Source organism: Bombina bombina, chromosome 12, assembly GCF_027579735.1.
Source record: "Bombina bombina isolate aBomBom1 chromosome 12, aBomBom1.pri, whole genome shotgun sequence".
Classification (NCBI taxonomy): domain Eukaryota; kingdom Metazoa; phylum Chordata; class Amphibia; order Anura; family Bombinatoridae; genus Bombina; species Bombina bombina.
The window spans coordinates 5771760-5795295 of record NC_069510.1 but is presented as its reverse complement, the minus strand read 5'-3'; the positions used below and the strand labels follow the sequence as shown (position 1 = coordinate 5795295).

At 43.6% G+C, this 23536-nt stretch overlaps 1 protein-coding gene and 1 non-coding gene across 2 annotated transcripts in view; both read right to left on the bottom strand.

Moving 5' to 3' along the window:
- PSMD5 (proteasome 26S subunit, non-ATPase 5) overlaps positions 1 to 22992 on the bottom strand; it is a 95345-nt gene extending 72353 nt beyond the window's left edge. Inside the window, exons 1-2 of the mRNA XM_053696233.1 lie at positions 22820 to 22992; positions 11742 to 11886 (exon numbers count right to left, since the gene is read on the bottom strand). Of these exons, the coding sequence (XP_053552208.1) occupies positions 11742 to 11886; positions 22820 to 22992 (318 nt within the window). The remainder of the gene's footprint in view (positions 1 to 11741; positions 11887 to 22819) is intronic.
- Positions 18850 to 18975, bottom strand: LOC128643261 (U6atac minor spliceosomal RNA). Its single transcript, XR_008399792.1, has one exon. It is a non-coding gene; the product is annotated as a U6atac minor spliceosomal RNA (small nuclear RNA).
- Positions 22993 to 23536: the final 544 nt, after the last annotated feature.

The window sequence follows — 23536 nt, the reverse complement described above, 5'->3', positions numbered from 1 at the left end:
CCCCTCGATGGTTGGAACCGTCGTGATGTTGACCGACTGAAATCTGATGTACCTCAGAGTTGCTAACTGAGGCCAAACCTGAAGAGCCTTGAATATCGCTCTTAGTTCCAGAATATTTATTGGAAGGAGAGACTCCTCCTGAGTCCACGATCCCTGAGCCTTCAGGGAGTTCCAGACTGCACCCCAACCTAGAAGGCTGGCATTTGTTGTTACAATAGTCCAATCTGGCCTGCGAAGGTCATACCTTTGGACAGATGGACCCGAGATAGCCACCAGGGAAGAGGATCCCTTGTCTCTTGGTCCAGATTCAGTTGAGGGGCCAAATCTGTGTAATCCCCGCTCCACTGACTGAGCCTGCATAGTTGCAGTGGTCATAGATGTAAGCGTGCAAACGGCACTATGTCCATTGCCGCTACCATTAAGCCGATTACTTCCATACACTGAGCCACCAAAGGGCGCGGAATGGAATGAAGAACCCGACAGGAATTTAGAAGCTTTGATAACCTGGACTCCGTCAAGGTAAATTTTCATTTTTACAGAATCTATCAGAGTCCCTAGAAAGGAAACTCTTGTGAGTGGGGATAGAGAACACTTTTCCTCGTTCACTTTCCACCCATGCGACCTCAGAAATGCCAGTACTACGTCCGTATGAGACTTGACAATTTGGAAGTTTGACGCCTGTATCAGGATGTCGTCTAAATAAGGGGCTACTGCTATGCCCCGCGGCCTTAGGACCGCCAAAAGCGACCCTAGAACCTTTGTAAAGATTCTTGGGGCTGTAGCTAATCCAAAGGGAAGAGCTACAACTGGTAATGCCTGTCTTAAAAGGCAAACCTGAAAAACCGATGATGATCTTTGTGTATCGGAATGTGAAGATAAGCATCCTTTAGATCCACTGTAGTCATATATTGACCCTCCTGGATCAGTGGTAGGATGGTACGAATAGTTTCCATCTTGAACGACGGAACTTTGAGGAATTTGTTTAAGATCTTTAGATCCAAAATCGGTCTGAAGGTTCCCTCTTTTTTGGGAACCACAAACAGATTTGAGTAAAAACCCTGTTCCTCCTTTGGAACTGGATGGATCACTCCCATAACTAGGAGGTCTCGTACACAGTGTAAGAATGCCTCACTCTTTATCTGGTTTGCAGATAATTGTGAAAGGTGAAATCTCCCTTTTGGGGGGGGAAGCTTTGAAGTCCAGAAGATATCCCTGCCCAGGGATCCTGAACATCTCTTGCCCACGCCTGGGCGAAGAGTGAAAGTCTGCCCCCTACTAGATCCGTTACTGGATAGGGGGTCGTTCCTTCATGCTGTCTTAGAGGCAGCAGCAGGCTTTTTGACCTGCTTACCTTTTTTCCAGGTCTGGTTTGGTCTCCAGACCGTCTTGGATTGAGCAAAAGTTCCCTCTTGTTTATTATTAGAGGAAGTTGATGCCGCACCTGCCTTGAAGTTTCGAAAGGCACGAAAATTAGACTGTTTGGCCCTAGATTTGGACCTGTCCTGAGGAAGGGCACAACCTTTTCCTCCCGTGATATCAGCAATAATCTCCTTCAAACCAGGCCCGAATAGGGTCTGCCCCTTGAAGGGAATGTTAAGTAGCTTAGATTTTAAAGTCACGTCAGCTGACCATGATTTAAGCCATAGCGCTCTGCGCGCCTGTATAGCAAAACCAGAATTCTTAGCCGTTAGTTTATTCAAATGAACAATGGCATCAGAAATAAAATAATTGGCTAGCTTAAGTGCTCTAAGTTTGCCAAGTATGTCATCCAATGGAGTCTCTACCTGTAAAGCCTCTTCCAGAGACTCAAACCAGTACGCAGCAGCAGCAGTGACAGGGGCAATGCATGCAATGGGATGTAGGATAAAACCTTGTTGAATAAATATTTTCTTAAGGTAACCTCTAATTTTTTATCCATTGGCTCTAAAAAAGCACAACTGTCCTCGACAGGGATAGTAGTATGCTTTGCTAGAGTAGAAACTGCTCCCTCCACCTTAGGAACTGTCTGCCATAAGTCCCGTGTGGTGGAGTCTATTGGAAACATTTTTCTAAAAATAGGAGGGGAAGAGAACGGCACACCTGGTCTATCCCATTCCTTATTAATAATTTCTGTAAACCTTTTAGGTATTGGAAAAACATCAGTACACACCGGCACTGCAAAGCATTTATCCAGTCTACAAATTTTCTCTGGCACTGCAATGGTATCACAGTCATTCAGAGCAGCTAAAACCTCCCTAAGTAACACGCGGAGGTGTTCAAGCTTAAATTTAAATGTAGAAATATTAGAATCAGGTATCTTTCCTGAGTGATTAACATCACCCACTGACTGAAGCTCTCCTTCCTCAGCTTCTGCATATTGTGAGGCAGTATCAGACATGGTTCTTAAAGCGTCAGTATGCTCTGCATTTTGTCTCACCCCAGAGCTATCTAGCTAACCTCTAAGTTCAGGTAGTCTGGCTAATACCGCTGACAGTGTATTATCCATGACTGCCGCCATGTCTTGTAAAGTAAACGCTATGGGCGCCCTAGATGTACTTGGCGCCATTTGAGCGTGAGTCCCTTGGGCGGGAGTCAAAGGGTCTGACACGTGGGGAAAGTTAGTCGGCATAACTTTCCCCTCGTCAGATTCCTCTGGTGATAATTTTTTTAAAAACAGAATATGATCTTTATTGCATAAAATGAAATCAGTACATTTGGTACACATTCTAAGAGGGGGTTCCACCATGGCTTTTAAACATAATGAACAAGGAGTTTCTTCTATGTCAGACATGTTTATACAGACTAGCAATGAGACTAGCAAGCTTTGAAAACACTTTAAATCAAGTTAACAAGCAAATATAAAAAACGGTACTGTGCCTTTAAGAGAAACAAATTGTCAGAATTTGAAAAACAGTGAAAAAATGCAGTAAATCAAACGAAATTTTTACAGTGTATGTAATAGGCTAGCAGAGCATTGCATCCACTTGCAAATGGATGATTAACCCCTTAGTTCAAAAAACGGATAAAAAAAAACGAAATAGACTTTTTTTTTTTTTTTTTTTTTTTTTTTTTTTTACAGTCAACCAACTGCCACAGCAAGCTGTGGTCCTACCTTCCCCAATAAACGACTTTGGAAAGCCTTTGAGCCCTTTAGAGATGTCCTATAGCATACAGGGGACTCCTGAGGGAAGCTGGATGTCACAGTTTGTAATTTTAACTGCACCAACTGTAACTTTTATACTATAACAGTGGAAAGCCTCAGTAAAACTGTTTCTAGTCAAAATGTAAGCCAGCCATGTGGAAAAAAACTAGGCCCCAATAAAATGTTATCACCAATGCATATATAAAAACGATTAAACATGCCAGCAAACGTTTTATATTGCAATATCATAAGGGTATTACCCCTGGGAGTAAGCATGATACCAGTCGTTATTAAATCACTGTATTCAGGCTTAACTTACATTAATCCGGTATCAGCAGCATTTTCTAGTGTTTTCCATCTCTAGAAAAAATTATAACTGCACATACCTGATAGCAGAATAAACTGCACGCCATTCTCTCGCTGAAGTTACCTCATCTGTGTAATCCCCTCAGACATATGTGAGAATAGCAATGGATCTTAGTTACAACCTGCTAAGATCATAGAAACCTCAGGCAGATTCTTCTTCTATTTACTGCCTGTGATAAAATAGCACAACTCCGGTACTATTTAAAAATAACAAACTTTTGATTGAAGAAAATTAACTATATTTAACCACTCTCTTCTACAACATCCTAGCTTGTTGAGAGTTGCAAGAGAATGACTGGGTATGACAGTTAGGGGAGGAGCTATATTACAGCTCTGCTGTGGGTGTCCTCTTGCAACTTCCTGTTGGGAATGAGAATATCCCACAAGTAATGGATGATCCGTGGACTGGATACACCTTACAAGAGAAATACAATTTTTAGCACATATCTTTCCCACCCCTACTGGGAATGTAATGTCTCTGCTGGAGTTTATATATTAAAAAGGCACTATAAACGGGAGGACTTCCAGGCAGACGCATAGATAGCTGCTTTCCAACATTATTTCTCAGATATGGTCACCTGAAGATTTCATCCATATGAGAACCCTCCTATAGAAGACGCACCACATAAGCCCAGTATTAAAGGATTTACTGCTGACATCAGTACTCGGGGCTATTTAAGATAAAGGCTTTCGCTATACCCCAAGGCAGGTCCCTGTTACACAGCACTTAGTGTGCTTTCATCTACACTTGGTCATCTATATTCCTGAGAGATTGCTCTCGTATGGACATCCAACAAACCTACCACTTGTACCGCTTATTGTTCTGGATTTGTAATGAGTCCCTCTCTGAACTATCCAGATGGCAGATACATGGGAAAGAGTTTCTAATCCTAGACGATCATTAGCTAAATTAGAGCGCTTGTTGGTTGCATTCTCCATGTGTAGAAGAGCTCATGTATCTTCGCAGAGGAGTACTACTGCAGACCATCCGACAGAGCAAGCACTGCGATTTGTCTCGCATGAATGAAAACCACCTTTCATTACTTTGCAGGATAATGAGCTAGCATATGTAGATATCTGCACTTACACATAATAGGGGTTGGAATTAAACATCCTATAGTCCTATTATACAGTAATTGTGGCAAACCTCGCCACTTATGAACTATGCATGAATTGTTATTTAGGCTAATGGTTAAAATGTATGTTAAACTGTATGTTACTGTTTAAACTTCCTGCTGCAGATCCTATTGCCTCTCTGCTACAATTGGTGGCAAGCGACGGGATTCAAACCTGCACAGCAAGTCGTAAAAAGTCCCTCTTTGTTTTGTATGAAACCAGAGTTCGAGGACATGTGGATGTATATGAACGGACAGTGAATGGGGAAATATTATACCAGACTAAAGCGAACTGCATTGAAGGAATTACTGGAGGCGAGAGGAATTATTGCCAGCAATAAAACCAAAGCAAGGTTGATTGCAGAACTCATGGAGGGAGACCGGGTAGCAGGTACAACTGTACCCATGGCGAACAACGAAACCGAATTCCAAAAAGAGATTCGGACCCGGTTGGCTTTTTTTCCGCTACCCCATTCAGAGGAGCTCCTGACACGGACATCAGCAGACATACAGGAGTACTTAATGGTGACCTGACAAACCACCCCAAGACCCAGAGAGGGACTACCAGTACCCTCCAGCGCTGGTACCGGGAAAGCTAAGATTCCCTACCACGCCTTCAAGGATCATACCGACTCAGGATATCGATGGGTACCTACAGGACTGTGAGCGATTATGTCAACTGCATAATATTAGTACAGCTGACCAAGTTCCCCTACTGGCTGGCAAGTTATGCGGGCGGGACGCTGAAGCCTACCGCACCATGCCAGATGAGGACAGCAGGGCCATCCTGACTAGGTATGCTATTACCCCGGAGGCATACCGACAGCGGTTCCGAGAACTGAAGAAGCTGGAGAAAGATACCCACACTGAGTGGGCACATCGGCTAACCAGGGCCGCTAAAGGCTGGTTGCAGGCAGCCCAAGTCACCCAGTTGGAAGACCTTTTACAACTTCTGTTGATGGAGCAATTCTTCCAAGGGGTGTCCACCGAATTGCAAAACTGGCTGAGAGATCGGAAACCGTGCACGGTACATACTGCAGCGACCTTGGCCGATGAATACCAAGACGCCCGGAGAGCTCAACGAACACAGCAACTCTAGTATTGGGGTCGCCCCGACCCCCACTGCAGCCCCCACACCTCTGCTACCCCGTCCTGGAGGGGGAAAACGCACACCCCCTCCCCGATACCAGACTCGATCAGCTATCCGTTGCCATTTTTGTAACCAACAAGGGCACATTCAGAGAGACTGTCCCAGGAACAAGAATTGATCCACCTGGAACAACCAGAACAACCTGTCAAACAACCGAGCAGCTGTGCACTGCTACCAGAACGAGCCCTGACTACAGACCCAACCTGCAGTCTTCCACGAGGAACCCTTGGGCATCTTACATGAGGTAAACCCAGTACAGGCCGCTTCGGACAACCTACAAAGCCACCGCCAGGCAGTCTATATGGAGGGCCGACGTGTCCAAGGGCTGTGTGACTCTGGAGCCACCATAACCTTGCTTCGGCAACATTTAGTCTCCACCAATCAACTCACCGGAGGCTGTGTAGCAGTCCGGGTGGCCGGGGGAGCCATTTACAAGATTCCCACAGCAAGGGTAAACTTGGATTGGGGAGCGGGGTTAGGGAATGTAGAAGTGGGCCTGATGCAAAATTTGCCAGTGGACGTTATTTTGGGCAATGACTTGGGGGAGCTGACTTCAGCTTTTGCACCCCGCCTCTCCCCACAAGCAGCACTGCCCATGGTTACCCGACAACAGGCCCGCACCAACGCACCGGCTGATCACTCTGAGGCTCAGATAAGCAATCACCCCCCTATTGTCTCTTGGGCCCCTCCACTAGCAAAGTGGCCACTGACCCCTCATTGCAAGTATATAGGGATAAGGTAGACCAGAATCAGGCGGGGTTGGAAGGAGAGAGGTATGGTTGGAACAAGGGGTTACTGTACAGGTGTACTGAGAAGATAGTGGCCGTATCTATTCCCCTGTCCGTTCAGCAGTTAATAGTACCTCAGAGGTATAGACGAGAACTGCTACGGGTTGTCCACGATATTTCGCTGTCAGGCCACCTAGGAGTTAGTCGGACAAAGCACCGCCTATCTCAGAATTTCTTTTGGCCAGGGATCACCAAAGATATTAGGCAGTATTGCCAGACGCGTGACACCTGCCAACGAGTAGGGAAAAGAGGAGACCGATATAAGGTGAAGCTACACTCCCTCCCCATAATAGAGGAGCCTTTAAGTCGAGTGGCGGTGGACCTCATTGGCCCCCTAGCCAAACCTAGCCCCTCAGGGAAAGGTATATCCTCACAGTCGTGGATTATGCCACCCGATATCCCGAGGCGGTGGCTCTGGATAATATTCATGCCGAGACCGTGGCGGATGCCCTCATCAAAATCTTCTCCCGCATGGGATTTCCCCAGGAGATTATTTCGGACCGGGGCACCCAATTTACGGCCGAGATTACCCACCAATTGTGGAGAGCATGTGGGGTGAAACCCATTTTAAATTCCGCTTATCACCCCCCGTCTAATGGGCTCTGTGAACACTGAAACAGATGCTCCACACGTTCATAGATACCCAGAAGAACTGGGAGCGGTTTCTACCCCATTTGCTTTTCGCCTACTGGGGAGGTACCTCAGGAGTCCACGGGGTTCTCTCCCTTTGAATTATTATTCGAAAGGAGGGTACGGGGTCCCCTATACTTAATCCGAGAGCATTGGGAGGGGGAAGTCACTAGTGACGGTACTCCTATCGTACCATACGTGCTGGAGTTTACGGAGCGCCGTTGGTATGATAGGGGCGCCAGGGACCACAGTTTTCAGACCGGGCAGAAGGTGCTAATCTTAAAACCGGTAAAAAATGACAAACTGCAGGCCTCCTGGCAGGGCCCATACAAGGTGGTGGACCAAATCTGTGACACCACCTATGTGATTGGCCCATGTACTGGAGCAGGCGGTAGATGCATGCTCCATGTAAATATGTTGAAGCCGTACCATGAACGCGCAGAGGAGGTGAATGCTATTTGCGCCTCTGCTGCGGACGACGCAGGCAGTTTACCTCTCCCCAACCTCCTAGGAATGAAGAACCGGAACGAAGGTCTGGGAGAGGTACAATTGGGTGAGCGGTTAAGTCCTCAGGAACGAGCTCAAATAGCAGAGCTACTGCAGGAAGAGAGACACGTTCTCCAACGTGCCTGGATATACCCAACTGGCCACCCATAGGGTGGAAACCCCAGGTCACCTCCCAATGCGTCAACCTCCTTATCGCATACCAGAAATCGGTGAGAGAACATATGCGGAAGGAGATTGACGAGATGCTACAGTTAGGAGTGATTGAGCAGTCGGACAGCCCCTGGGCCTCGCCGGTAGTTCTAGTGCCGAAGCGGGACGGCACGACCCGCTTCTGCGTAGACTACCGGAAACTTAATGATAAAACCGTCTCTGACGCCTACCCTATGCCCCGGATAGATGAGCTCCTGGATAAAATGGCTCGAGGACAGTACCTCACCACCATAGATCTGTGTAAGGGGTACTGGCAGATCCCACTAGCCAAGGATGCCATCCCCAAATCAGCGTTCGTCACCCCGTTTGGCCTGTACCAATTCAAGGTCATGCCATTCAGGATGAAGAACGCTCTGGCTACTTTCCAGCGGATGGTAGATCGGCTACTGGATGGGTCCCAAGAGTATGCATGCGCCTATTTAGTCGACATAGCTATATTTAGCAGCTCCTGGGACGAGCATTTGAACCATATAGGGGCGATCCTAGATCGCATTAGGGAGGCAGGATTAACTCTTAAGCCTAGCAAATGCCATCCATATAGGAAGGTCCAGTACCTAGGACACCGAGTAGGTAGCGGCCAGCAGAAGCCCAAACCGGCCAAGGTAGAGGCCATAGCCAAGTGGCCCACTCCCTGTACCAAGACCCAAGTGCTAGCCTTCCTAGGTACCGCAGGCTAGTATAGGAAGTTCATACCTAATTATAGTACCCTAGCCAAACCCCTCACCGACCTCACCCGTAAAAACCTTCCTAAGATTGTTACCTGGAGCCCAGAAAAACGCTCACGTAAATGCCCCTATCCTTGCTGCTCCTGATCCAACTAAACGCTTTCTCGTCCATACAGACGCTTCTATGTGTGGATTGGGAGCCGTGCTGAGCCAAGTCGGGGCTGATGGCGGCGAGCATCCTGTGGCCTACATAAGCAGGAAACTGTTACCCCGAGAAGTTAGCTACGCCGCCATCAAAATGGAATGCCTGGCGGTGGTGTGGGACCTCAAGAAACTTCAGCCGTATCTATATGGACAACAATTCTCCTTACTCACAGATCACAACCCGTTAGAGTGGCTGAACAGGGTATACGGGGACAATGCCCGGCTGTTGCTCTGGAGTTTGGCACTGCACATATTTGTCTTAACAATCCATTACCGACCTGGGAAGCAAAATGGCAACGCCAACGGTTGTCCAGACAAACTGAACTTGAACCTTGATCTGTGAACACTCCTCCGGACCTCCCCAAGCCAATCCGTTGGGATCAGACTGGGTATGCCGGCTTGGTTCTGGGGGAGCATTGTGGCAAACCTCGCCACTTATGAACTATGCAGGAATTGTTATTTAGGCTAATGGTTAAAATGTATGTTAAACTGTATGCTACTGTTTAAACTCCCTGCTGTTTCAGTTGGGAAACCCCTTGTATCGGAGACTGTTTTTACAAAGTGTTTGTTTTTCTGGTTGAAGAAAAAAGTTGTTGTTGATTCCCAAGCTATGTCTGAGATTAGTTACTTGTTTGTCACTTTTTGGTCCCATCCGTGGTAATATTGTGGCTCTCATGCAATAACAGGTGTGGGATAAAGTGAGCACTCCGTGTTAAGACTAAGTTCTGCCTTGCACCAGTTTAGTGACTTTGGAAGACCCTACGCTTGGAACTTGAGCCTCATCAAGTTATCCCATAGCTTGCTCACGTGTGTATATATATATATATATATATATATATATATATATATATATATATATATATATATATATATATATATATATATATATATATATATATATATATATATATAGTATGACTGTTTGTAGCTATTGTTTTCTTATACTAATACCGATGACCGTTGTATTCTCGGTCATCTCATTTTCCTATATGCCTTATTGGGAGGCTGAAAATCTTGGAGAGGTGGTGGAATAGTAAGACAGAGTATTGTATTACTTCATAACAATGGAGCATCTGGTTTGGAGCTTTATTGAGTAATAGCGCTGATATGCCAGGTTGATCGTTTTCCAGCTATGTAAATCATAAATGATACTGTGTAAGACTGGGCAGGTTGGAAGGGTTCTTCCCTTTTCTCCCTCCCAGTCAGTATTCACAATGTAGATTTTGTGGGATCCGGCTAAACAGTCTTGTTTACATGTACTTTATGTTCCTGATGAGTCGCCCCTGCACCACTGCGCTTGACAGTTGGTATGAGGTGCCGATATGCTGTGTTTTTTGCCAAACGGCTCCACTTTGGTCTCTTCTGTCTAAAGGACATTATTTCAGAAGTCTTGTGGTGTATTCAGATGCAGCTTTGCAAACCTAAGCAGTGCTGCCATGTTCTTTTTATAGAGAAGAGGCTTTCTCGTAACAACTCTTCTATAAAACCATACTTGCTTAGTCTTTCTAATTCTACTATCATGAACGTTAAAATACTGAGGCCTGTAGAGTCTGAGATGCAACTACTGGGTTTTTTTGCAATTTCTCTGAGCAGTGCACAGTCTGACCTTGGGGTGAATTTGTTGGGGCGTCCACTCCTGGGACGATTGGCAACTGCCTTGAATGTTTTCCACTTGATAATAATCTTTCTCACTGTAGAATGATGGACTTTAAATTGTTTGTAAATAGCCTTAGAACCCTTCCCAAATTGATGGGCAACAACAATTGCTTCTCTAAGATCATTGCTGATGTCTTTCCTCCTTGGCATTGTGTTACACACCTGAATGCTCCAAACCAGCTAACTGCTAAAACTTCAGCTTTTATAGAGGAGGTGCTCCATAACCTGTCCGCCTGCTCTGAGGAGGCGGACAGAGATCGCATGAAATCAACCCAATTGGGTTGATTGACCGCAAATCTGCAGGGGGCGGCATTGCACCAGCAGTTCACAAGAGCTGCTGGTACAATGCTGAATGCGGAGAGCGTATTGCTCTCCGCATTCAGCGATGTCTGTCGGACATGATCCGCTGATCGGATAATGTCGGACAGACATTTCATAAATAGGCCCCTTAGTCTCTTTATTCTTATGGAAGCAGTAAGGGTGCACTTAGTTTTTCACAAATGGCTTCTTAATTTTGGCTTTATTTTTGTTAAATAAATCATGACACGGTGTAATATGTTATGTGTTGTCCATCTGAGGTGCTTTGCTTCTGAGCAGGAGTCAACCTTTTGTTCCTTATTCTGATGAAGGGAATAAATACGATTAGAAGCTTTAGATTTCTCACTAGACTTTTTGTCTTGAGGAAGAAAAGACCCTTTCCCTCCAGTAACCGTAGATATTATAGAATCTAGATTCTAAATCAGAACTGTTTCTATCCCTGAAAAGAAAGACAATAGTCTGGATTTTGACACCATGTCAGCAGACACGCTTTTGATATTGATCTTCATAATAACAAAACACAGCATCACAAATTGGCACCTTTGAGTAAACCCAAAAGATATTCACTATCTGAGTCATCAGAACTTTGTTCTGAAAGACTAGATAACAAGTAAGTTGAAGCAGCAGCTACATCAGCAATAGAAATAGCCGGCCAAAGCAAATGCCCTGCTTGTAAAAAGGCTCTTATTTTCTATCCAAAGGGTCTTAAAAGAAGTACTGTCTTTCAAAGGGATAGTGGTACACATAGCCAGAGTGGAAATAGCCTGCTTTGAACCTCTGTCACATTATGTCAGTGTGCTGATAAAGGACGGAACCATTGTACCTGCAGGCTCCCATAGCAACATAGTGCCTCATTCTATAGTAGAATCAGGCTGCTGCTTAGTACAGGGCAGATACAGCCTATTGCAGACAGTGACACATAAATAACATTTAATAAACAAGTGGGATAATCAGAGCACATGTAAAGACTATTCAGTAGCAGTGAACGCTGTATGTCTTTTCTATCCGTACCTGAGCTATAGCGAGCAGTTTTACAGACTCATCAGGGTGGTACAGAGCTCTCTCCAGTTCTTCCTTGTAACTTCTGGCAACCTGAACTGGTTCTAAAGCCTGAAGAAACCGTTCGAGTATTGTAACACACAGCTCAATCTGTTCTCTGTAAAGGAAAAAAAAAATATTTCAATAGTATACAGAAGCATTCTTATAAATGCTCTTAAATGGATATGAATCTCCTGTTATTACAATACTTATTAGGTGGTTTGTAGTAAATTAATATACCAGCCGAGTATGAAACCTTTCCAAATACACTAACACATGTTGCTCCATTCCAGCATTAAATAACAGTACAGTAGGCAAAACATAAAAACATATTGTAACACTTTTTTTTTTTTTAATTTATGATACATATTTAAACATATTATAATCTCAAAATAGCAATTTAACCCTATTAAAAAAGCATGTTACACAGTTACCTACAATCAATAAGGATTAAACAATATAGATACAAATGAGCAGTGATAAGTTATTCTGTATGTGTATCGTATTGTGCACAGTGTTACTGAATAATCTACAGTACATGAAGTTTAAATAATTTCCCTTACAATAAAAACTACTCTGGGAATGAATGGACAGATAACACAATAGAGACACAGTGGTCTTGTTGTACCTACTGCTCTCTGTACTGTTATATGGTGCACTCACATTTTTTTATAACTAAACACACCACTTAAATACTCTCTCCCCCTTGTACCCATACATATTCAGCTTCACTGTCGTATTGCCCCACTTAGTTCCATTGCAATACACCTACTACAGGGTACCTGTCACTGACATTACACCTACTACAGGGTACCTGTCACTGACATTACACCTACTACAGGGTACCTGTCACTGACATTACACTTACTGCAGGGTACCTGTCACTAGCATTACACTTACTGCAGGGTACCTGTCACTAGCATTACACTTACTGCAGGGTACCTGTCACTAGCATTACACTTACTGCAGGGTACCTGTCACTAGCATTACACTTACTGCAAGGTACCTGTCACTAGCATTACACTTACTGCAGGGTACCTGTCACTAGCATTACACTTACTGCAGGGTACCTGTCACTAGCATTACACTTACTGCAGGGTACCGGTCACTAGCATTACACTTACTGCAGGGTACCTGTCACTAGCATTACACTTACTGCAGGGTACCGGTCACTAGCATTACACTTACTACAGGGTACCGGTCACTAGCATTACACTTACTACAGGGTACCTGTCACTAGCATTACACTTACTACAGGGTACCTGTCACTGGCATTACACTTACTACAGGGTACCTGTCACTGGCATTACACTTACTACAGGGTACCTGTCACTAGCATTACACTTACTACAGGGTACCTGTCACTAGCATTACACTTACTGCAGGGTACCGGTCACTAGCATTACACTTACTACAGGGTACCTGTCACTAGCATTACACTTACTACAGGGTACCTGGTCACTGACATTACACTTACTACAGGGTACCTGTCACTGACATTACACTTACTACAGGGTACCTGTCACTGACATTACACTTACTGCAGGGTACCTGTCACTAGCATTACACTTACTGCAGGGTACCTGTCACTAGCATTACACTTACTGCAGGGTACCTGTCACTAGCATTACACTTACTGCAGGGTACCGGTCACTAGCATTACACTTACTGCAGGGTACCGGTCACTAGCATTACACTTACTGCAGGGTATCTGTCACTAGCATTACACTTACTGCAGGGTATCTGTCACTAGCATTACACTTACTACAGGGTACCGGTCACTAGCATTACACTTACTACAGGGTACCTGTCACTAGCATTACACTTACTACAGGGTACCTGTCACTGGCATTACACTTACTACAGGGTACCTGTCACTAGCATTACACTTACTACAGGGTACCTGTCACTGGCATTACACTTACTACAGGGTACCTGTCACTAGCATTACACTTACTACAGGGTACCTGTCACTGGCATTACACTTACTACAGGGTACCTGTCACCCCAGAGGCAGAACTTTTTTTCACTTTCTGTGATGAGTTTTTTAATGAAATTTTTTTTCTGCAGGTTATTTTTAAATAAAATTCAATTATAAATTAGGCAGCAACACTAAAGCACAAGTTCAGTTGCAATGTGTTGATTAACTGGAGAATAATTGTAATGCTTACCTGATAAATTTATTTATTTTACGATATGACGAGTCCACGGATTTCATCCTTACTTATGGGATATCGCCTCCTGGTCAGCAGGAGGAGGCAAAGAGCACCACAGCAGAGCTGTATATATAGCTCCTCCCTTCCCTCCCCCTCCAGTCATTCGACCGAAGTTAGGAAGAGAAAGGAAAAGCCAAGGTGCAGAGGTGACTGAAGTTTAACAAAAATAAAGACCTGTCTTAGGAAATGACAGGGTGGGCCGTGGACTCGTCATTTCGTAAAAGAAATACATCTATCAGGTAAGCATAAATTTCCTTTTCTTTTACAAGATATGATGAGTCCACGGATTTCATCCTTACTTATGGGATACAATACCAAAGCTATAGGACACGGATGAAAGGGAGGGTCAAGACAGGAACCTAAACGGAAGGCACCACTGCTTGAAGAACCTTGCACCCAAAAACAGCCTCAGACGAGGCAAAAGTATCAACTTTGTAACATTTGGAAAAAGTGTGAAGAGACGACCAAGTAGCAGCCTTGCAAATCTGTTCAACAGAAGCATCATTTTTAAATGCCCATGAGGAAGCCACAGCCCTAGTGGAATGAGCCGCAATTCGCTCAGGAGGCTGCTGTCCAGCAGTCTCGTATGCAAAATTCCTCAGCTAAAAAGAAAGAGAGATGTAGCCGCAGCTTTCTGACCCCTACGTTTTCCAGAAAAAAACAACAAATAATGAAGATGATTGACGAAATTCCTTAGTCGCCTGCAAGTAAAACTTCAGGGCACGGACTACGTCCAAATTATGTAACAGACGCTCCTTCTCTGAAGAAGGATTAGGACACAATGAAGGAACAACAAATTCCTGATTAATATTTCTGTTGGAAACAACCTTAGGAAAAAAACCAGGTTTGGTACGCAATACTACCTTATCGGAATAAAATATAAGATAAGGAGAATCATATTGTAATGCTGAAAACTCAGAAACTCTGCGAGCAGAAGAAATAGCAACCAAAAATAAAACTTTCCAAGATAACAACTTAATATCTATGGAATGCATAGGTTCAAATGGAACCCCTTGAAGAGCCTTAAGTACTAAATTCAAACTCCAAGGAGGAGCAATAGGTCTAAACACAGGTCTGATTCTAGTCAGAGCCTGACAAAAAGATTGAACATCCGGAATATCTGCCAGACGTTCGTGTAGCAAATTAGATAAAGCAGAAATCTGTCCCTTTAAGGAACCTGCTGATAACCCTTTCTCCAATCCTAATCTTACTCCATGAGTAGCCCTTGGATTCGCACCAAGAAAGATATATATACGCCATATCTTATGGTAAATCTTTCTATTAACAGGCTTACGCGCCTGGATCAAAGTATCAATAACCGAATCAGAGAACCCTCGCTTAGATAAAATCAAGCGTTCAATCTCCAAGCAGTCAGCTGCAAAGAAACTAGATTCGGATGATGGAAGGGTCCCTGAATGAGAAGGTCCTACCTCAATGGAAGCTTCCACGGTGGTAGAGAGGACATGTCCACCAGATCGGCATACCAAGTCCTGTGAGGCCACGCAGGAGCAATGAAAATCACCGAAGCCCTCTCCTGTTTGATCCAAGCAATCACCCGGGGAAGGAGAGCAAACAGTCGAAACACAAAAGCTAGGTTGAACGGCCAAGGCATTTATCAGTTCGGCCTGAGGATCCCTGGATCCGTATCTCGGGAGCTTGGCATTCTGACAAGATGCCATAAGATCCAGCTCTGGTCTGCCCCATATGAGCATCAGAGTGGCAAAGACCTCCGGATGGAGTTCCCATGCCCCCGGATGAAACGTCTGTCTGCTCAAAAAATCTGCTTCCCAGTTGTCCACTCCTGGGATGAAAATTGCTGACAGACAACAAGAGTGAGCCTCCGCCCACTGAATTATCTTGGATACTTCCGTCATAGCTAAGGAACTTCTTGTTCCTCCCTGATGATAGATGTAAGCCACAGTCATGATGTTGTCCAACTAGAATCTGATGAATTTGGACGAAGCCAAATGAGACCAAGCCTGAAGCGCATTGAATATGGCTCTCAACTCCAGAATATTGATGGGAAGTAGAGACTCCAACCGAGTCCACACACCCTGAGCCTTCAGGGAATTCCAGACTGCACCCCACCCTATCAGGCTGGCGTCCGCTGCCACTATCACCCATGAAGGTCTGCGGAAGCACATCCCCTGGGGACAGATGATCCGGCGACAACCACCAAAGAAGAGAGTCTCTTGTCTCCTGATTCAAATCTATTTGAGGAGACAAAATTGCATAATCTCCATTCCAGTGCCTGAGCATGCTCAGTTGTAGAGATCTGAGATGAAAACGAGCAAACGGAATGATGTCCATTGCTGCCACCATCAATCCATTTGCCTCCATGCATTGAGCCACTGACGGCCGAGGATTGGACTGAAGGGAACGGCATGTATTCAGAAACTTTAACTCTCTGACTTCCGTCAAAAAGATTCTTATGGATAGAGAGTTGATCAGAGTTCCCAGAAAGGGAACCCTAGTCTGTGGAAATAGTGAACTCTTTTCTAGATTCACCTTCCACCCGTGAGTCCGCAGAAAGGACAGGACAATGTCGGAATGAGACCTTGCCAGTTGATAAAACGACGCCTGGATCAGAATATCGTCCAGATAAGGCGTCACTGCAAAGCCCCGCGGTCTGAGAACTGCCAGCAGAGACCCCAGAACCTTTGTGAAAAATCTGGGTGCCGTGGCCAAACCGAAAGGAAGGGCCACAAACTGAAAATGTTCGTCCAGAAAGAAAAACCTCAGGAACTTATGAGAGCTCTGTGGATTGGAACATGAAGATATGCATCCTTTAGATCCACTGTCGTCCTAAATTGACCCTCCTGGATCTATGGAAGAATGGACCTAATAGATTCCAACTTGAAGAATGGAACCCTGACAAACATATGTAGACCCTTGAGGTCTAAAATAGGTCTGAAAATCCCATCTTGAGGACTACAAACAGACTTGACAAATCCCTGTCCCTGTAACGGAACGGGACAGGTTACTCCCAAGAAGAGAGGGCTCTCCCACAGTGTAAGACCGCCTCTCATTTTATCTGGATTGCAGATATTTGTGAAAAAGAAAATCTTCCCTCGAGAAGAATTTCCAAAACCAGTTTGCACCCCTGAGACAGGGATCCTGAATATCCTGCACACAAGTCCGAATGATAAGGAAGTCTGCCCCCTACAAGATCCGATCCCGGATCGTGGGCAAAACCCTACATGCGGACTCGGATTCAGTAGCGAGTTATCTCGAGTATTCACCCATGTTCCAAGAATGGTTGGGTTTCCTAGCGTCATGAATTGCGAATAGATTCCCTCTTGCTTAAAAGAAGGCAATTCTCTCTCCAGGACCAAAGTCTTTCCTTATAAGGCATTGCCAGTAACCTAGACTTTAATGATACATCTGGATATTCTTTAAAGAAGTCGCAGGCCTAAGAAAGTCCTCAAAGAACATTGAATCAATATGCTGCCGCACAAGTGTGCACGCAGCCGGTTGGAATAGTAAACCTTGGAGAACATAGATTTTAACGTAGACCCTCTCCATAGGAACTTAGCCAACCCGACTATCCGCAATAGGAATAGTAACTTGCTTGGCCAAGACGGAATAGCCCCCTCCACCTTAGGGACTGTCCGTCCAGATTCCCTGACAGCGCCAGCAGGAACATCTTCCAGAAATTCCTAAATACCTCCCTCCTTCAGTAATATGGAGGAAGCATTGGAAAAAGAAACTACTGCAAGGAATGTTTCCTACCTCGTGGAAACAAAACATCTAAGGCACCATGACTTCAAATGGAGTGTAAAAGGAAGCGCAGGGTACCGTATGCGGGCCATAAGACTCCCTGGAGCAGCGCCATGAAACTCCCTGGAACACAATAGGAGAAAAGAATGGTATAACTTGACCCTTGTCAATCCATTTCTAATAGCAATCTCCCTAGAGAGATAGGTCTAATTTTTTTTTTTTTTTTAAAGGTACATACAGAACATGTAAACTGTTTCATTAACCTCATTATGTACGCTCTTGTTCCATCCCAAATCACAAAGGATGAATGAACAAATAAACAACTGAAAGTCTGTGAGAAAAATTTGTACAGAAAAAGACGGTACTGTCTCTTTAAATCTTGAAAGAAAACTCTATTTCGTCCTTTTATTTGTTCCATTCTAAGATCACCAAGAAGGAATACCAAATGAAAAGCTGAAATCTTTCAAAAAATAACCAAGGAAAAAAAAGTTACTGTCACTTTAAATACTAAACAGTAACGTTGTCTTTAACATGCAGGGTTGGAAAAATTAACTGCAGCAGCTATTGAAGTGCCCAACCCAAATGTATATAACTTAAGGCTCATGAAAAACTTCATAACATGATGCCTATTAACCCCTTATTACCCTTTTGTGAAACAGACGTTAAGTAAAACAAGTCATATAAAAGCAGGCAAACTGTACTCTCACAGCTTGTTATACCCGCAATGAAAAGGGAAACAAACTGGGCTGTGTGAGATGCTCTGTCCCCGCTATAATATTATATGAAGGAGAAGAGCGAAATCTTGTCACAGAACTCCACCCCTCGTGGGCGGGAAGGCCCCGGCACTTGCAAGATAATACCCCAGAGAGAAAGCGCCCGAAAGCGGCGCAACTAGTAACTCCGCTCATCGTGGGCGTGAAACCTCTCCAACTCCCGGCACTTGTAAAAACTATGTCCCATAGACAGCAAAAGCGCCCGAAAAACGGTGCAAACCAGTAACTCCGCCCATCGTACGGTCGCCATTAAAACTTCTGTATAGATAGGCCACCGGGAGCTAGTGAAACACTCAGACACATATTGGGAACAATCAGGCTGCCGCCTGCAATGTAGCACAAAAAATGAGCCATACACCATGTCTAATGTTATAGCTTAAATGGTTAGAGATGCCACGAAGTAAGTGGCAATGCCTTAACCGTATATGTGTTGAAAGGCCACTAGGACCTTTTTCCTTGTTAAGGGGAGTGCTAACCTTCTCTCCTGTCATACAACCCATCTTAACCTATGCGGTCTGTAAAGCCAAAAAACGGAACCAGCTCATAAACCGACATTAACCCCAGTGTCTGTCTAAAAGCAGCTGCTATAGACCTCTCCCACTAGGAGTGGAGACTTGACCCATCACATTAAGAGCCCTATGTTCAGCTCCTGCTTATGTGACTGTCCAGAACCATAGTGTCAACTGGATATTTAGCCCCTGCTATAAATGTGTTGTCCCTCCTGTTACATGCAGGAGTCCAAACCACATAATAAAGTGCTCCACTTCTCTGAGATCCCCCAGAACAAAAAGTCAGCACTTACCTTGAAAGCGGAGCGACAGCATGGCAGTCAAGCAGGTTTTCAGAGGTCTTCTCCCTCCCATAGCCCTGTGGACAAAGATCAGCCTGAGTTAAAAATGCTTAGGCCATCTATATTAGGGCAGCAAATATGTATAGGAGGCCCCACCAGTTCCTATTACTTTAAAGCCACCAGATGCTTCTCTTTTTTTACTGAAGAGACTGATCTGGTCTAGGCTACACCCCAGCACAAAGCAGCACGAGGCACTAAGAAGAAGAACTAAACTAACACATCACTTTGCCAGCTCCTATCTAACTAACACAGGCAAAGAGAATGACTGGAGGGGGAGGGAAGGGAGGAGCTATATATACAGCTCTGCTGTGGTGCTCTTTGCCTCCTCCTGCTGACCAGGAGGCGATATCCCATAAGTAAGGATGAAATCCGTGGACTCCTCATATCTTGTAAAAGAAATTGGATTGCAAATTAGCTGCAGACAAAAAAATAATAATTGTAAAATGTTTCTTGAAAACATTTGTTTCCTTTTCTCTTGGTCTAACATAGAAATGTAGTAATAAAAAGGTGCATTGCTCATAAGAATGTCATTCAGAAAACACAGCTTTGCAGACTGGGAAAAGTTAGGGGGCTGAGAGTCAGACAACACTTTGCTGTGGGTGCGCTGTGTTAAGGAAAACTTACACAGTGCTACCAGAGCAAAGCTCTTTTTGAAGAGAACAGCCTGATGTGGAGAAGCGCCACTAAGTTAAAGCAGTAACAGTTCCTGCATGCGTCCTGTTGTTTCTGCAGACATGCTACATCTCAGATCACTGCATCTTCTGGAATGGGGCCTTTTTCTACAGGTTACCAGTTCCCTAGCATTACACTTACTACAGGTTACCAGTTCCCTAGCATTACACTTACTACAGGTTACCAGTTCCCTAGCATTACACTTACTACAGGTTACCAGTTTCCTAGCATTACACTTACTACAGGGTACCAGTTCCCTAGCATTACACTTACTACAGGGTACCAGTTCCCTAGCATTACACTTACTACAGGGTAACTGTCATTAGCATTACAATTGCTAAAGGGTAACGGTCACTAGCATTACAATTGCTAAAGGGTACCCGTCACTAGCATTACACTTACTAAGGGGTTCCTGTCATTAGAATCACAGTTACTACATGGTACCTGTAACTAGCATCAGAATCACTATCATTACACTTACTACAGGGTACCTGTTACTAGCATTACAATTACTACAGGGTACCAGTCACTAGAATTAAAGTTACTATAGGGTACATGTCTTTAGCATCAAAGTTACTATATGGTACCTGTCACTAGCATTACAGTTACTACAGGGTACCTGACACTAGCATTACACTTACTACAAGGTACATGTCACTAGTTACTACTATTACATTACTGCAAGTACTCCTGCTATTACTGCTATTATCATTACCACAACTCCTGTGGTAATGTACCGGTACTCCTGCTGTTACTAATATTATCATTACTGCAAGTACTCCTGCTGTTAATACATACCATCATCATTACTACAAGTAATACTGCTGTTAATAATATCATTACTACAAGGACTCCTGCTGTTACTAATATCATCATCATTACTACAAGGACCCCTGCTGTTACTGCTGTTATTATTATTACTACAAGTACTCCTGCTGTTACTGCTATTATTATCATGATCACAAGTATTCCTCCTGTTACTACATAGTATCATCATCTCCACAATTAATACTGCTGTTACTAATATTATCATTACTACAAGGACTCCTGACGTTACTGCTATTATCATTACCACAAGTACTCTTGCTGTTACTACATATTATTATCATCATTACCACAAGTACTCGTGCTGTTACTGCTATTATCATCATGACTACAAGGATTCCTGCTGTTACTACTATTATCATTACTACAAGTACTTGTGCTGTTACTGCTATTATCATTACTACAAGTACTCCTGCTCTAATGCTATTATCATTACTACAAGTACCCCTGCTGTTAATGATATTACCATCATTACTACAAGTACTCCTGTTACTGCTATTATCATCATTACTACAAGAATTCCAGCTGTTACTGCTATTATCATTACTACAAGTACTTGTGCTGTTACTGCTATTATCATTACTACAAGTACTCATGCTGTTACTGCTATAATTAATACTACAAGTACTCCTGCTGTTACTACATATTATAATCACCACAATTAATACTGCTGTTACTAATATCATTACTACAAGTACACCTGCTGTTACTAATATTATCATTACTACAAGTACTCCTGTTGCTGCTATTTTTATTACTACAAGTACTCCTGCTGTTACTGCTATTGTTATTACTGCAAGTACTCCTGCTGTTACTGCTATTATAATCATTACTACAAGGACTCCTGCTGTTACTGCTATTATCATCATTACTACAAGGATTCCTGCTGTTACTGCTATTATCATTACTACAAGGACTCCTGCTGTTACTGCTATTATCATTACTACAAGGACTCCTGCTGTTACTGCTATTATCATTACTACAAGGATTCCTACTGTTACTGCTATTATTATCATCATTACTACAAGGACTCCTGCTGTTACTGCTATTATCATCATTACTACAAGTACTCCTGCTGTTACTGCTATTATCATCATTACTACAAGTACTCCTGTGGTTACTGATGTTATTACCAATACTACAAGTACTACTGCTGTTACTAATATCATTACTACAAGTACTCCTGCTGTTACTAATATTATCATTACTACAAGTACTCCTGCTGTTACTAATATTATCATTACTACAAGTACTCCTGATGTTACTGCTATTATTATCATTACTCCTGCTGTTACTGGTATTATCATTATAACCATTTCTCTACTCCTGCTGTTATCATTACTAAAAGTACACCTGCTGTTACCATTACTACAAGTACTCATTCTGTTACTGCTGTTATCATTACTACCATTACTCCTGCTGTTACTGCTATTAACATTACTACAAGTACTCCTGCTGTTACTGCTATTACCATTACTATAGTACTCCAGCTGTTACTACTGTTATTTCCATTACTACAAGTACTCATTCTGTTACTGTTGTTATCATTACTACCATTACTCCTGCTGTTATTACCATTACTCCTGCTGTTACTGATGTTATTACCATTACTCCTGCTGGTAATGCTGTTTTTATCATTACCCCCGCTGTTAATGTTGTTATTGCCATGACTACAAGTAGTCCTGCTGTTATTACCATTACCACAAGTACTCCTGCTGTTACTGCTATTATTACTATTACCACAAATACTCCTGATGTTATTACCATTACCACAAGTACTGCTGCTGTTACTGCTATTATTAACATCACTGCTGCTGCTGTTATTACCATTACCCTTGGTGATACTGCTATTACACTAGTATGTCTGATCAGGGCCCGGGCAGTATATGAAGCAGCCCCTACAGTACAGAGGAAGTGCACAGCTGGCATATACAGGTTGTTTCCCAGCACAGAGAGGGTCTATCACATGCAGATACTATGGACCCCATGTCCCACCTGTCATTAACATTCATCAGGGAAAACAACCCCGCCAGCTGCAGCTCCGGGACCCGGTCTTTGAGTGTAGTCAGAGGTAGCGCCAGAGCCGCAGTTTTCAGCAACTGTAACTCCTCAAAAGGCTCATCTCGCCCAGCCAGAGAAGCCAGCAGCTGTTCTATGGACGCCGCCATGTTGGAAGTCAACAAATCTCGCGAGACTAGATAGGTTACCTTGGTAACCAAGTGACTTCCGGCATATGAGTGGCAGGCATTTTCTCATATCCCACATGGGATACTTCGTTATTGGCTGTGTCGCCTGGTGGAGGCGTTGCCTAAAGTTTATGTGACACTAAGCGACCCTGTTGTGCGAATCTGAATAAAAGGTTTATGTTATATAGCGCTCAGGGTCACTTATAGCTGCTTAAAGGGACAGTCTACAATAGAATTGTTATTGTTTAAAAAGATAATCCCTTTCATACCCATACCCCAGTTTTACAAAACCAACAGTTATATTAATATACTTTTTATCTCTGTGATTACCTTGTATCTAAGCCTCTGCAGACTGCTCCTTATCTCAGTTATATTAATATACTTTTACCTCCTTGATTACCTTGTATCTAAGCCTCTGCAGACTTCTCCTTATCTTAGTTATATTAATATACTTTTTACCTCTGTGATTACCTTGTATCTAAGCCTCTGCAGACTGCTCCTTATCTCAGTTATATTAATATACTTT